Source organism: Chelonoidis abingdonii, chromosome 21 (genome assembly GCF_003597395.2).
Source record: "Chelonoidis abingdonii isolate Lonesome George chromosome 21, CheloAbing_2.0, whole genome shotgun sequence".
Classification (NCBI taxonomy): domain Eukaryota; kingdom Metazoa; phylum Chordata; order Testudines; family Testudinidae; genus Chelonoidis; species Chelonoidis abingdonii.
The window spans coordinates 2,975,784-2,987,932 of NC_133789.1; the positions used below are offsets into that span (position 1 = coordinate 2,975,784).

General features: G+C 54.8%; 1 protein-coding gene across 1 annotated transcript; it reads right to left on the minus strand.

Annotated features, from left to right (window-relative positions):
• Window positions 1-246: 246 nt before the first annotated feature.
• CDC6 (cell division cycle 6) lies at window positions 247-11,891 on the minus strand. The gene is made up of 12 exons (XM_032788936.2): window positions 11,825-11,891; window positions 11,473-11,670; window positions 8,653-8,910; window positions 8,369-8,568; window positions 6,740-6,915; window positions 6,215-6,321; window positions 5,704-5,843; window positions 5,001-5,101; window positions 3,548-3,612; window positions 2,403-2,617; window positions 1,921-2,061; window positions 247-1,424 (listed from the first exon to the last, which is right to left on the minus strand). The coding sequence occupies exons 2-12, from the start codon at window positions 11,651-11,653 to the stop codon at window positions 1,335-1,337; spliced, it is 1,674 nt and encodes a 557-aa protein (XP_032644827.1). The 5' UTR covers window positions 11,654-11,670; window positions 11,825-11,891; the 3' UTR covers window positions 247-1,334.
• Window positions 11,892-12,149: the final 258 nt, after the last annotated feature.

A 12,149-nucleotide genomic window follows, 5' to 3' on the forward strand; every position in this document is an offset into this window, starting at 1 on the left:
CGCAGTGGAGTTATGTCCTTGCACCTGCCTTCCAGAACACACCTGCTACCGGAGTGAGCCCACTCAAGGGCAGCGCGAACCTGGGAGATGTGAGGGACAGAGAGGTTAGGGAGGGACATAACAGGTGCCAAACGTTCACTGTGTTGGCGCACACATTAGTCTGGTCTACGCTCTCACAAGAAGCTCATTACAAACAGATGACACTTTGATCAGACAGTAAGTCATTTTCAACCCAGCAGGGTTACTTTTTAATTTAAAAATAGATAGGAGAAGGGGTTGCCCAGAATCCCCACACATGCAATGCAGCTTCCTCAAACTTCACAAACTTGATCCAGGCGACAGAAGCACAACTCACTGTGCTACAAGAATGCCCCCTGCTGGAGAAAGCTTGCTCCAAGGGCGACTACATCACAATGGGTGAAGTGGGTCACTCCTTAGGGATGGGGGCAGGAGAGTAGAATCAAATTAAAACCCAATGCTGAGCTTAGGAACCTCCGACATGCAGAGCAAGGTGCAGGCTGGGTGGTGTCATAGGCCAGATGTTCCGTTCGGTTCTAGCGCACGAGAAAGGGGAGAAGAAACCAGGTCTTTTGGAAGAGGCTTAACGTGACTCTTCCTAATGTCACAAACAAGTCAGAATACATGTATCCCCAGCTTGAGCAGCGAGATACACATGGCCCTCAGGGCTTCAGCCTAAGCCCCAATCGAGCCCCCAAGACATTACGCCTCACTAAGAGTGACATCTGCTACGCGGAAATAACTACACTTCAAAGGAGCCTGGGTTGGGAGCGCAGCGCCTGCCATCTCATTTCCTCCTACAGCCTCTCGCACTGCTAATGGTTTCATTTCTCCAAACAGACTCTTGCTGCCTGAGCACCATCCCTTTGATCTCCAGCTGTTCTAAGAAGGCAACATGATGGCATACGTGCAGGTTGCGGGGAAAGGATGTCAGGACGGCCTGCAAACATCCTGGAGCCAAGAGGGAAAGGGATTCCTGCAAGAGGCTCAGGATAGGGCCTGCAGCCATTCACAAACCGCTCGAAATCCACCACAAGGAGGGTCACTTTGGCTTTGTCTCAGACTCAGGGCATTGTCCACCTCAGCCGGCGGCGGATTTAAAAACAAGGATACAGTTAAAAACAAACGAGGCAGCTTTATAACGAGATGTCGTGAGATGAAGGCAGATCAAATTCATCCCTTTAAACGCTCCACTGCCATGGCTCAGCGTGACCTTCAGCGAAGGTTGTTACTGTGGACAACGGAGCCCAGGCAGTTGTGTCTAAGACCTGGAGAGAGCCACAGCCCTTTGAAAAGAGGCATCAAGATAGAGGAGCCTAGAGCTGCCCCTCCGCCAAGATGTTTCCAACCAAGACGCCATCCTTGAGGGCATGTTCCACATCCCTCTCCTCTATCTTCAGGGAAACCTGAAGGAGAGACAAGGCTCCTTACTACACAGACCTGCCCAGCATCCATGGTAGCCAATAAGCCCAGCCCAGGCTACTCAAACTCTCGCCCGATGTTACAGGGTCCATAGTAGCAGCAGCACCGACAGGAACTGCCCTGTGCAGCAGACCAACAACAGTCTGCGATCCTGCGGGTCACACTGGCCCAGCTAGTCCACCACCAGAGCAAAGCACTAGTGCCTTCCATCTGCAGCCTGCCTCCGAGAGCAGCCGGCGCCAGATCCTCCAGGAGTTCAAATATCCCCACAACAGAGTCACTGGTCCGGGAGCCCTCCTAGAACTGGAGCCTGACTGTCAGGTCAGGGCAGCTCCCCCCTGCTACCCATGCCCTCCTCAGGGTTCTCCTCAACCCTGCTGGCTCCCCAGTGCTTTCCTCCCCTTGCAGCCACCCCCACTTCAGCAGCAGCTTCCTTTGGAGCCTGTCCCTGGGGAGAAGGCGGCATGGTTGTGGGGGTACCTTTGTGAGCCTGGCCTCCTTGGCTTTCTTCAGTGCCAGGATGCCCCTGGATTCCAAGAGGGTGGCAAGGGAGAGGCATTCGGACTGGGCCACGGCTGCCATCTGCTGCCGCCGGCAGACTCTGCTGTAGGCTTCATGCAGCTGGGAGAGGGAGGGAGGGAGCGGTCATTACCCACAGCCACTGAATGCAGGAGAGGGAGACGCACAGATGCCAGCCTCCATTCCCCTCCCCGTTCCCTGGCTGACCATCTCCAGGTGTGTGGCTAGACCCAATTCCCCCTCCAGAGTGCGTCGACATCGCTCTGAGCACCTGCCTGGGGAGTTGCTAGAGATCAAACAAGACTGGTCCAAGTCACGTGCCCGGGGTGACTGTCCTTCCCAGGGATTCGCAACCCCCAACTTACTGCTGTTGGAGCCCGAGGCAAACAGCTCAGCTTCTGCTGCAGGCTCATCTAGCCAAACAACCCAATGGCCTGACTCACCTTCCCCAGCGTCACCTCCTTGGCTTTCAGCTGCCTAGCTAGGAGCAGCAGGGAGCAGACCAGGATCTTCTGCTGCAGGGGGAAGGAGTCACTGGCTCCATCGCTTCCCAGGGCCATCCTGTCACCATACACATCCGAGATCACCCGGGATATGTGCGGGAGCCCAACTCTCCTAGGAACTGGGGAGACCGAGGCGGAGGTAGTGGGTGATTTACCTGTAGACCAGACAATGCTGAGTCAGAGGAGTTGGGGTTTGATCAATATAGAAGCAATACAACACAGGGACAGAAAACAGGGCAAGGCAGAATACACAGCGTATTGGCTACGGGCGAAAGGCAACCCAGCGAAGTCCGAGTTGTCAGAAGCCATGGGTTTGAGTGGGATGTAACTATCCCTTCCTCCCCCATCGCACTGGGAACCCAAATCCTGCAGCCCTGGGCCAGTGTGTGGGAACTAGGAAGTGAAACTGATCCATCTAGTTTTGCTGTTAGGACACAGCAGGGCAAAATGCCAGTAGCATAAAATGGTGCAAAGAAAAACAGATTTTTAAAACAAACTTCATCTTACTATAGTCCGAAGCACCAGCAGAGGGAGAGAGAACCATATTCTATAGATATGACCGCAAAATTGATGAAGACCCAAGAGCGGGGGATGTTTTAGCCACCCCTAAGAACAGCACATCCTGCGTACGGCAGCCAAAAATCCAAAGGGAAGGGCTGAAGTCCTCTGGAACACAGGTTGAGACATGGCAGTGCCAATATCCCCCGCGCACTGTCCCTACGTACAGCTTGCACTTGGAAAGGTTCCACTGCCACTATCCCAAGCTGAACTCCCGCCCACTCTAGCCCCCCCTTTTGCGAGCTGCTATTTCACACCTACACTTAAGTGCTTTCATTCTAGTTGAAGCCAGCCCCAGAGACGAGAGCAGGTGTGACCTTCACATCCAGGGCTTTTGCTTCCAGAGAGCTGGAAGGAAAGCTCCTTGCGTGCCAGGCGTTTGTGCAATCTCCTGGGGACCTCCATTCCAGTAATGCGCAAAACACGCCATTGGCAAGGAAGGCTACAATTAAGGTCGAGGAGACTGACAGAAAAATAAAAGCTGAGAGTGCAGAGCTTCCTGACTCAGGCTGGCGGCAGCTACTTACAGCCAGGCAGTGGTTTGAAGACAGTCTGGCTTCTCACGTCCAACTCCACAATCTCAATGGCTCGCCTAGGACACACATTTATGCAAGTTACTTTAGACTGAGCCTTTGGGCCTTGTCAAAACCTAAAAGGCCCCAGCCCTGAAGGCAGCACCCTTGCCCCTCTGCACTGAAACAGAGCAGCTTGGAACATGAAGGGTTCGCATGCAGTCGGGTCAAGTCCTTATCCCCCAGGCACAACCCACACCTGGACCCCCGATTGCCCCACTAAAGAATGGCCTCCTAACAACAACAGGGCATCATCCATTTCTCTCCAAGCAGGGATGCTCGCTGCTAGCTGCAGCCTGGGTCATGCCTCTCCTTCAGCTGTGATCACTTGAAGCACCAACTCTCCCCCCCCGCAGGAGGCTGGACCCACCCTCCCAAGTATTCCCGGGCAGGCAGTATCACCCCCAGCAAGTAATAAGCCCTGCACCCAGGGAGAGGAGCTAAACCAGCACGAATAGAGAAGTTGTGAGATGCAGCCAGCAGTGCACAGCCCATTAACAGGAGCTCGTTTTCATCTCTAAACATGGCCCTAATGAGACAAAATCCTCTAGTTGCTGCAGGGTCACTGACGGATGGAGGCTGGGAGATGAGGTGCCCAGGAAATCATTTGTTTTTAAGAAGTGGGCGACACAACGGGAAGCAAGAGAACCACTGCGTGCCTGGCAAGATGATGCAGAGTTTGGGTGGCCAGCATAGCAGGGGAAGGTTCAGATCTGTGCAGGGGGAGCAACCTGACTTTGACAGCATCATGAGATGTTTCTAGTGTAAGTTTTCCTAGTCCCTCCCAGCCCAAATTCTGGACCCAAACTGGTGGCCAATGTCCCTCCAATTCAGCTGTTCTCCTGCTGGGCCAGCCCTGCTTCTGCCATGCTCCCAGCTCAGGATGGCAACTGTCCTTGAGCTACGGCGGAAGCCCCAGCAAATAGGTTAATCCTTTGGCCCAGGCTTACCTGGCACTCCTTTGTGGAAAAGATGTGCCCCAGCAAAGGAAGGGTCCCCAGTGCGGTACAAAAGTCCTGTCTATAATGGAACTGGAGGAGGAAAACAGCCCCAGAAAGGAAGAACGGGGAGGGGGAAAAAATTCTGGAGGAAAAACTGGTTCAGCTTCATAAAGAAACCTGCTTGAGAGCTGCTAATGGGGCCTTCTGCAATACAAATGTAATTAACCAATCTCTAGTCACAGCAGGAAGGGCTGGCAGCAGCGCCTTGTCTCACCCTCCATAGGTAATGGACTGCGAACATCTCAGACATTAACATGGTCAGGAGGCAGCGCTCCTGCAGTGATGCAAGCCCTCCTTTCAACGCCAGGGAAGCAGCAGCATAATGGAGCCTTAAGTCATGCTCGCTCAAACAACATTGGGTAAGGAGCCTGCCTTCGGAGGTGGCAGGGCAAGGCAGCGGCGTTTACCTGCATACGTCCAGCGCCTTGCGAGCATCTCCTGAAACTGCAGAGACTTTCCGGGCACAGAACTGGATGGCAGTGCTGTCCAAGACCTCATCGCCAGACACCTACCAAGAAAATGGAGTACAGGGCAGTTACGGAGAGGTCTCCACTGCAGAAGCCACAGGTGGTCCAATACAGTTCAGACAGAAAACAGCCCATTCAGCTGGATGCATGTGGATTGTGTCACACACCCCACTGCACCTGTGTTGGGAAGACAGAGTGGGTAACACACTGCAGCCTGGCTAAGATCTCACCTCCAACCCCCAGAGTCTGAGAGGATCCAGGGACGCCACTGAGAATGGGCTGTCCCCACCAAGGCAGTGGGGTCACCAAAACAGGGCAGGAGCCAGTGCCTGGATTAGGCTTGAGCCTATGCCATTGACTGACCTGCTTGTGGAAAGTCACCAGCTGTCCCTTCTGCCACCAGCTCAGTGGGAAGTGACAGTCTCTCACAGAAGCCAGCATTGCAGAAGAGTGCCATGCTGCAGTTAATAAGCAATGTCAGCCAGCCACAACTTCAAAGTTTCTTCAAGATAGCACCAGAAAGATGCTCTCCTGGTTCCAGATCTGTGTGGACTCGTTCAGAGACCTATGTCAATGGAGGAGTCTAAGCTTCTCTCCCAGAGAAGGGGATGAGCCCATGTGGACTTGGTCCCTGGGTTCTTACCTGTCTCAGCCGTTCCTGCAGGATGGAGGCAATCTGCTCCTTTGTGTAAGGTGGGAAGTTTAGCAGCTGGGGTTTGCACTTGGGCCGGGCCTGTAGCCTGGCCAGGATCCGGTCTGTGAGGTCCAAGGTGTTGGCCACTCCTGCGAAGCACATTGAGGCTATTGAGAATGGCAGCCTGGGCTAACAGGGAGTGGGGAGATCTTCCAGGGTCCGAGAATCACGTGCAAGGCTCTGCATTGATCATGCATCCTGGGGCTGGTCAAGGACAGTTTTTAATGCACCCATCAGGCGATAGGTTTGCTACAGTAACTATGAAGCTGGCTTCTGGCAACAGAAATCAATCTAATCTTCCCCAGCTTTCTCCAATAGGAAAACGCCAGGGTACCTCCTGCAGGAGGAAGGATATGTGCCATCCCCTCAGGGCACTCCCACACCGAGCTTCTGCAGCCACAGGGCATTTCAACAGCAGCACTAGGCCAAAGCACTGTCACATCACAACTGACACACTTACCAATGAGGACAAGCCTGGAGCCAATGAGCCACGGCCACTCAAACACTGTGTAGAGCACGTCCTGTCCTTTGCTGTCCAGCTGGTCCATCTCATCCAGCACCAGCACGCTATGCAAAGACAGGAAAGAAAGCCCAGCTCAGCACCGAGGCTTTGCCCTGGGAGCATGGAGACTAACCAGGCCCTGCTGAGGAATGACCAGGCACTTCCTGGCTGTGGCTCGGGGCATGGCAGAGGCAGGGTGCAACCCTTCCCTGACACAGCCTGTGCTTACTAACAAAATAAGGGACTGGTTTTTCCAAAATGCCAAGCACCAACATCCCACCCTGACTTCCACTGCAGCTGGCGGTGCGCCACACCTCTGGAAAAATCAAGCCCTCAGCACCTGGGTGTGGAGAGGCACCAACCAGCTGCAATGACTAGGGGACTCGTGGCTGGGAACCCAGCTATCACACAGGCCCAGCCTCTGGCCTTGTAACACTGAGCAGCTCACACCACTTTGGGAGAGGTTCAGAGAACTGTACTCACGTCATGGGTGTCCCCTGTGCTGTCAGCTGCTTCTCCAGCTTCCTCACCAGCTCTCTCCCAGATACCTTGGGCGCCCCCTGCTGGCCCATCTGCTCAGCTATGGCTGGGAACACGGCCTGGGAGCTGCTGAGGGACATGCAGTTCAGGACAATGGTTTTGCTGCCCAGGAGCTCATTCTGCCACAGAGAGAAAGGGGAGAATTAGAGAGCCAGCAAGCCACAGCTCAGATCCCTCCCCACTCACCCTCCTGCACCAGGGAAAGGCTTGGGCGAGCCAAGCAGATCAGTGCACCAGAGCAAAGGACAAGGCAGCTCAGCTGACCCAGGCTTTGGTAGTCTGGCCAGAGCAGAGACCAGCTAGCAGCCATCTCCCTTTCCCAGTGCACCACTCCCCCAGCACAATCACAGCAAATTCATGCCTCCCACCCTCACTTTCAAGGTGTCTCCATCTCTCTCTCCCTTATGTCCCTCAGCCTCAGGCCTGGTCTACACCTAAAACTCAGACTCAGCACATACTGGAACTTCAGTCGGTAGAAGTTATGTTGCTCAGGGATGTGAATAAGCCACCCCCTGAGCAATGTAAGTCACACAGACCCAAGCACCGGTGCGGACAGAGTTGTGTCGACGGAAGAGACTCTCCTGCCAACAGCTACCACCACTCACGAGGGCTGGAGTAATTAAGTTGTCAGGAGAGCTCTCCCCTGTCAGCTTAGAGCATCTCCACTAGCAGCACTGCAGCTGCATGGCTTTAAGCTCCGCAGGATAGCCATCGCCTCAGATCAAGCTAGCTACAGCACTCGTGGATGAATTTTTCATCCCCAAGTGACATAATTAAGCCGCGCAAAGCTCCTGTGTACACAGTGCTAGGGCAGGGGAAGAATTCTTCCCCCAACCTAGCTACCACGTCTCGGAGACAATGGATTAACTAAAGCAATGGAAGAAGCCCTTCCATCACTGTAGGAAGAGTCTATGCTACAGTGGTGCGGCTGAAGTGTATCTAGTGCAGACTTACTCCGGGTTCCTCTCTCCTACTGATTCTCATGGCATACTCCTCTCTTCTTAAGGAAACGCCCACAACCATCTTCTCCTCAGACCCCACTCTCCCTCAAGCACATGCTCCATCTCGTTATTCCCCCTCCACACGCACTGCATTTAACTGCCTGAACCAGACTAAGCACCACAGGCCAGGGACCAGAGTAAGCATTCGTAGATTGCTCTGCACACACGTGGAGCTACAACATGCCCAGACTGCAGTAATCAGAGGTGCTAATGCTGACAAGGGATGGCAGATTAAACCAAACATGAAGCATTGAGGCCAAAGTGTTTGAGCTGTGGTGAGCCAGAGCATCAGCCTTGAGGGGCCTGAGAAGCAAAGTCACCCCACTGTTTGCCCCCTTCCCTGTATGCTCCAAACCACCTGTGTGATTTGCCTCAAGCTTCCCAGGAAAATCCATTCCACCTAAGATCACAAAGAAAGATTTCAGGGGGACCAGATTTCGTTTGTCAAAAGGTAGTGGGTACACTGGGCTTATAGCAGGTAGGCATGTTCCAGCTGTAGCTACAGCAGAAACACTGACATCCATAACAGAGCATTTGAGACAGGTGTCTGAACCTCCAACCACAGCCATACCTGGAAGTCTTGCAGGATTCTGCTCAGACAGGCAGTTTTTCCAGTGCCAGGAGCACCGGAGATGTAAAGACTGCCAGGTTTCTCCCCACAGACATGCTCTTTCAGGAACCGCCTGATGGCATCAGTCTCCTTCTCCCTGGCAAGAAGCCGATCAGGGACAGCTGTGTGCAGAACGCTCTTTGCCTGCTGATAACAAGTGCCTATGCCAGACAGAGAGACACATCAGAGAAAGATGGGGAAGTACCCTGGGGCCTGTTCTCCACCAGCACTGCATCAACACCTACCTTCCTGCTTGAACAGCTGGATGCACACAGGTTCCTTGTTGAGATGAGCGCGCTCAGAGCTTTTTGGGGTCTCCTGCCGCTTGAGGAGCGGGGACAGCACCAAGTTGTTCCTCTTGCCAGGAGATTCAGTCGTTGGCTGCTCACTGAAGAACAAGCGTCGCCCCTTGCGAGAGGCAGATGGGAGCTCATTCTCCTTCTTGCTCTGCTTTGTTGGGGAGCAGGGCAGTGACTGGGGGACGTTACACAGGTTGTCATCACCTGCAGGAGGGAGAAGCGCCAAGTTCAATAAGTAGCAGTGGCCAATGGAGAGGTAAACAGCTGGAGGAAGGTGTGGCATCTGGATGCCTTCACAAGGGACCAATTTACATTGCAGAGTCAGGGTATGCTCTGAAAGTCAGGCTAGGATGTCAACCCCACAAGAAATTTAGAATGGCCCCCAGGGGTTGTAACTACAATTAATGGGCCAAGGGGAAATTAGCCCCAATATCAGCAAAAGCTCCCTGAGACAGACCTATCCAGCTGTGGGCCAGCCTCCCAGGGAGCAGTTTCATCTGTTGCTTGAGATCCTCCATACTAGGCTGAGTAAGACAATGAAACAATCCTACATTGGCCTCAGGGAGGGGGAACGTCCCTTAGCCTACAGAGCCCAAGAGAAGTCTGTTGGTGATAACACGGGTTAACTTTTCCAGTGCAATCCCTGGGCAGTGGTTTCCATTGAGGACCACGTACCATTTCTGACTCAGCAGACTCAATGGGAGGCTGACACAGATCAAAAGTGCAACAGCATTTATGTGGTGACTAAGCTTTCAGTCCCCTTGGCTTCTTTGTTCAATGTCTTGTCACGTTCATCATCACTTAGTGGGAACAATTTGCTCCCCTTTAGGAACAGCACCATTCCTGCCTTGTTTCCCTCCTTCCCTATCTTCCTCTCCCCCTTCACTGATCTCTTTGCCCTGCAGCAACTCCTAGGTCCCACTAGGGTTGCCAACTTTCTACTTGCACAAAACCAAAAATTCTTGCCCCACCCTTTGCCCATTCTCCAAGGTCCTGCCCCCACTCACTCCATCCCCTACTTCCTCTGTCTGCTCATTTTCACCAGGCTGGCTCAGGGCGTTGGGGTTCAGGAGGGGGTGCGGGCTCTGACTGGGGGTGCAAGCTCTGATGTGGGGCTGGAGATGAGGGATTTGGGGAGCAGGAGTGGGCTCCAACCTGGGGCTGAGGGGTTCGGAGTGTGGAAGTGGGCTCCAGGCTGAGGCAGTGGGTTGGGATGCGGGAGGGGGTGAGGGCTCTGACTGTGGGGTGCAGCCAGGGATGAGGGGTTTGGTGTGCAGGAAGGCGCTCCAACCTGAGAGTGGCACTGAAGGGTTCAGTGTATGGGAAGGGGCTGAGACAGGGGGTTGGGGTGTGGGATGGGGTACATGCTCTGGGCTGGAATGCAGGTTCCAGGGTGAGGCCAGAAATGAGGGGTTCAGGGTGCAGGAGGGGGCTCCAGGCTGGGGGTGCAGGGCCAGGGATGAGGGGTGCAGGAGGGGGCTCGGGGTCCAGGGGGTAGGGAGGAGGGGTTTGAGGTGAAGGAGGGTGCTCCGGGCTGAGACCAAGGGATTCAGAGGGTGGGAAGGGGATCAGGGATGGGGCAGGGGGTTGGGGTGCAGGAGGGGATCAGGGTGCAGGCTCCAGGAAGTGCTTACCACAAGCAGCTCCCGAAAGCAGCAGCATGTCTGCTCTCCGGTTTCTAGGTGGAGGGACAGCCAATGGGCACTGCAGAGCTGTTGCTTGGGACAGGGGTGGCAAGCAGAGCTCCCGGGCTGTCCCTACAGGTAGGAGCTGGACGACATGCCACTGCTGCCTTGTCCCACTGAGCCGTTGATCGGACTTTTAACAGCCTCACGCCTGGCAATCCTAGGTCCCACCTCCACACCCCTGGGGTCCACTCCTATTTTCCTGTTCCACCCACTAAAATAATCTTAGGGTCCTAGAGTGAATATTTCAGTGATGAGTGGAGTGGGGAATGGACACCTCTCCGAACCCTTGGTCCAGGCTGTCTAGAGACCCGAGTCAGAACTTCCTTAGTTACACTCAGTTCACAATTGACAGGCTCTTAGGGATTGGGGGCAGGGGCGGAATTGGAAATAAAATGGTTACCGATATAACTATGTCAGTTTGGAGTGTGACATTTCACTGACATAGTTATACAGGTCTAAGCTCCTGTGTGGATGCAGTTGCACCAGTGTAGAGGTACCTTATACCTGCATCCACATTAGGAGGATTGCACCACTCAAACTATACTGGCAAAGCTAAAGGGGCAAAATTTTCTAGCGCTGACAAGCCCTTGGATACTGAATATGAGAAGATTCAACATATTTATCTAGGGCGACCAAATAGCAAGTGTAAAAAATTGGGACAGGGGTGCAGGGGTAATAGGTGCCAATATAAGAAAAAGCCCCCAAAATCAGGTCTGTCCCTATAAAATTGGGACATCTGGTCACCCTATATCTATCCCAAGAGAACTGGACTTGGCCCATGGCCTGGGCGTTTGCCACCCCACCCAGAGGACTGCGAGGGCGACAAACCAGGTAGTTGTTTGCTATCCAAGAAACAAGGCCCAATTCTCCGGCGTTTAGCAATCTCGGTGCTTCCTTTTTTCAGGTGGAAAGGAAAAGAAAGGCCTGCTGTCTGTGGGGTGTAGGGAACAGTCTGGTAACTCCCGTGGGAACAGTGAGCTCCAAGTGTGGGGCTGGGAGCCAGGAACCCTGAACTCTCATTCGGGTTCTGACCCTGCAAGAAGTGGGGGGCAGGATAAGTCCCCTGGCAGTACCTCACCTAGGCGTTTGCGGGGGCTCAGCGGCAGGACCTTGTCCCGGGGAGAGAGCGGCAGGAGGGTCACCCTGGTGGGGTTCGATGCGGCATCTTTGCAACCCGCAGTAGGCGCGCCCGGCGTCCTGGCCTGTTTCCTCCTGGGGAAGTCGATAGCGGTCTGGGTCTGGGACCTGGTGCTGGGCATGGCGGCCACACGGATACCTGGGGGCAGAGGAACCGCTGGCCTCAGAGTCATCCCCCCCCAGTAAGGGGCACCGGCCCCCTCACAGTGCTGGGCGGGGAGGAGGGAGGCCCCCCCCCAGGCACCGCGCGCCCCCCCTCAGCCTCCCCCGGCCCCGGCCCCGGCCCCTCTCACCGCGGCTCCCGCTCCAGCCCTTCCGCGCTCTCAGTCTCTTGCTCACTTCGCGCCACCAGCCCGAACCAGCTCCGCCCACACGCCCCATAGGCGTCTCCGCCCCCCGCCTCCGCCAATCGCGCGGTTCCGCGCCAAGCCAGGCCACGGCCCCGAGCTGCCCGGCCGCCAATCAGCACCCACAGCGCCGCCGAGACCCCGCCCCCATCCGACATGGTGGAGCGACGACATGCCACTGCTGCATGTCCCACTGAGCCGTTGATCGAACTTTATTAACAGCCTCACGCACTGAGAATATCCTAAGTCCCACTCACACCCCTGTCCACTC

Bases quoted from the DNA above. Each gene is read 5' to 3' on its own strand.
- CDC6 (XM_032788936.2), bottom strand. From the start codon at position 11,653: ATGCCCAGCACCAGGTCCCAGACCCAGACCGCTATCGACTTCCCCAGG. The intron at 8,911-11,472 runs GTGAGGTACTGC...TCCCTCCTGCAG, and splicing joins GAGCCCCCGCAAACGCCTAG to GTGATGACAACCTGTGTAAC. The intron at 3,613-5,000 runs GTAAACGCCGCT...TGTGTGTCCTAG, and splicing joins AAGGCGCTGGACGTATGCAG to GCGAGCCATTGAGATTGTGG.